The following is a 2,389-nucleotide window of genomic DNA, read 5'->3' as shown; positions in this document are numbered from 1 at the left end:
GAAAGCAACAGTTTACTGGTTTCTGCAAACTTCCAAAAAGAGCACCATCGCTTTGGTGAATTGCAGCCCAAGTTTATACACTAACAAGTAACATACCACACTCTAATTGCCATCTTCGCCAAATAAAATAACACAAAAATGAAAAGCACAAAGAAAGACAAAGATTGGGATGCCAAAACAAAGAACAAATCTGCCACCGTCCATCCATAAATCCAGTTGCCTGTATTCATCATCACAGTGGGTAGTCACTGTTTTCTTAGAACAGTCCAATGCTTGCTAGAACAGATCTTGGAGACCACACACAAATCATTTCTTTCATATAAAACGGTCAAATCAAATCCTTATGCCTCCCACAAATAAAAGAGAAAAAGCAAATAAGATGACAGAGAAATGCTGATAATACCACATGTAAGGTCTCTCTCTCTCTCTCTCTCTCTCTCTCTACATATGCCAGAAAAGAAAGCAAAAAGGAAATGAAACTCTTGAAATTTCTTCCCTCTCTCTCCCTCAATCCATATGCTAGAAAAGAAAGCAAAAGGGAAATGAAACTCTAAAATCTCATCGGATTAAAACCAAGAACAATCAAACCATAAAAGGGCCGATAACATAAGCCATCAATGATCTCCCATTTGGTCACAGTAAAACAAATAAAGGAAAAAAGGGAAAAATAGAAAAACACATATTTTCAAGAGAGAGAGAGAGTCTGTACATACATTCTGATAATCCCCAAGACACCCTCCTCTCTCGCCGGAGGAGGGCCACCGGCCAAGCTCACCTGGACGGAACCGGGTGGTGGTGGTGGTGGTGAAACGTCTTGGCAAGGCCGTTCACCACCGAGTAGCTCCGGGAGCTAAACCCCAAGCATCCCAGCAAGCCCTGCCGGTAAGGTAGGTACGTCCTCTTCCTCATCTCCTCCGCCTGCGCCCTCTTCGCCGTGTAGTGCAGTTCGTGGGCCGAGGGCGGCGGGACCCGCTTCTTTTCGGAGCCGTCTACGCCGGGCGCCCTCTTCTTCTTCTTCTCCGCCGCCACCGGCGTCGCGGATGCCTTCTTCTCCTTGGACGGGGAAGAGAAGGAGAGGGCGGACCACGAGAGCTTCTCCTTGACGTAACCCCTCCCTTCGCTCTTGCTCCGGTAGAGGAAGTCCTTGAGGCTGATCCACCGGCTCGAGCTCCGCCTAGCCGCCGCCGCCACCGGCGGTGGGTCATCCGCCGGCTTCCGCTCCTCCGCCTCCAGCGGAAACTCCGGCCACCCTGGCTCCGAACTCCTCAGCGGCGAAAGCGATCGGGTCCGCCGGCAGAGCGACCGGTTCTTCGACCGGAAATCCCTGCCGCGGCCGGCGCCTTCGCCGGCCGGAATCGCTAGATCGGAGGTACCTTCGGCGTCTGGGGCGTCGTCTAGCAAGGGCTCCAGCTCCTGGGTCCTCTGCAGATTAGAGAGGCGCATCGGACGGATCTGGCCGTTGAGAAAGAGCTCGTCGGCGGAGATCATCGTCGCCGGCGGGCTCGAGCCCGAGTTGCGCCCGGACGGCGGAAAGCGGGAGGCGAACTCGAAGTCGGCGGACGCCGCGGAGGGGGAGCCGGAGAACCTTTCCGGAAAAGGGTCGTCGGAGTCGAGGGGTGTGAAGGGGGAGGATCCGGCGGAGCGGGTGGAGAAGGAGTGCATGGGGCTGGTGGGGGCGCTGAAGAAGTAGCCGTTGCCGCCTGCGGTGGGAGGACGGCGAGGGCTGGAGGGGGCGCTCACGTACGGCGTGGAGCATGTGCTCTCGAACTCTAGGTAGTCGTAGCTGCCGGAGCCTTGGGACTCCGACAGGTCCGCCGGCGATCCCACCGCCCCGGTGGGTTCTGGCTCGTTGGTGGTCGTCATTTCCTCCTCTCCAACAGAGAGAGGGAGATTGATGGGTGGTCACAGAAATAAGAAGTATATGGGTTGTGACAGAAGAGAGAGAGTAATGGGTAATTAGTATAACAGAAAAGAGGGTGACAAATGCAGAAAATGCAGGATCCAGAGAGAGACTAAATGGGGGGACTACTATGGGATATAGAAAGTTCAGAGAGAGAGAGTAGTAAGGACAAAGGAGTATAGTGACAGGAAACCGAGAGTTAGAGAGTATCATAGGCAAGGGAAGAGAGAGAGAGAGAGAGAGTGATCTATGATTGGTGGGGGAGAGAGAGTGAGAGAGAGGGGATGAGAGAACGATGGGGGAGAGAGAGAGGGAGAATGGTGGGTAAGGGGGTACTGGGTAGAATGGGCAAGGGGTACTGTACTGACTCCTGAGGGTAGAGAGATAGAGAGCCACGCTACCCTAGCCCTATATAATCATCCCACGCGGAAAAGAGAACACGTTGGTCACCGTGCAGAAAGCATACAGCAACGTGATTGCATGAGCATG

At 53.6% G+C, this 2,389-nt stretch overlaps 1 protein-coding gene across 1 annotated transcript; it reads right to left on the bottom strand.

Annotated features, from left to right (window-relative positions):
* Positions 1–547: 547 nt before the first annotated feature.
* On the bottom strand, positions 548–2,140 carry LOC149839230 (uncharacterized). Its single transcript, XM_090004041.1, has one exon. It carries the CDS (start codon positions 1,861–1,863, stop codon positions 772–774), a length of 1,092 nt encoding a protein of 363 aa, XP_089860167.1. The 5' UTR covers positions 1,864–2,140; the 3' UTR covers positions 548–771.
* Positions 2,141–2,389: the final 249 nt, after the last annotated feature.

This window comes from Nuphar pumila, chromosome 4 (genome assembly GCF_984573655.1).
Source record: "Nuphar pumila chromosome 4, dmNupPumi1.hap1.1, whole genome shotgun sequence".
Lineage (NCBI taxonomy): Eukaryota > Viridiplantae > Streptophyta > Magnoliopsida > Nymphaeales > Nymphaeaceae > Nuphar > Nuphar pumila.
The sequence above is the reverse complement of the archived record's forward strand: the minus strand, read 5'-3'. Positions and strand labels throughout refer to the sequence as shown.

Excerpts from the sequence above, each read along its gene's own strand:
- LOC149839230 (XM_090004041.1), bottom strand. The coding sequence starts at position 1,863 with ATGACGACCACCAACGAGCCAGAACCCACCGGGGCGGTGGGATCGCCG.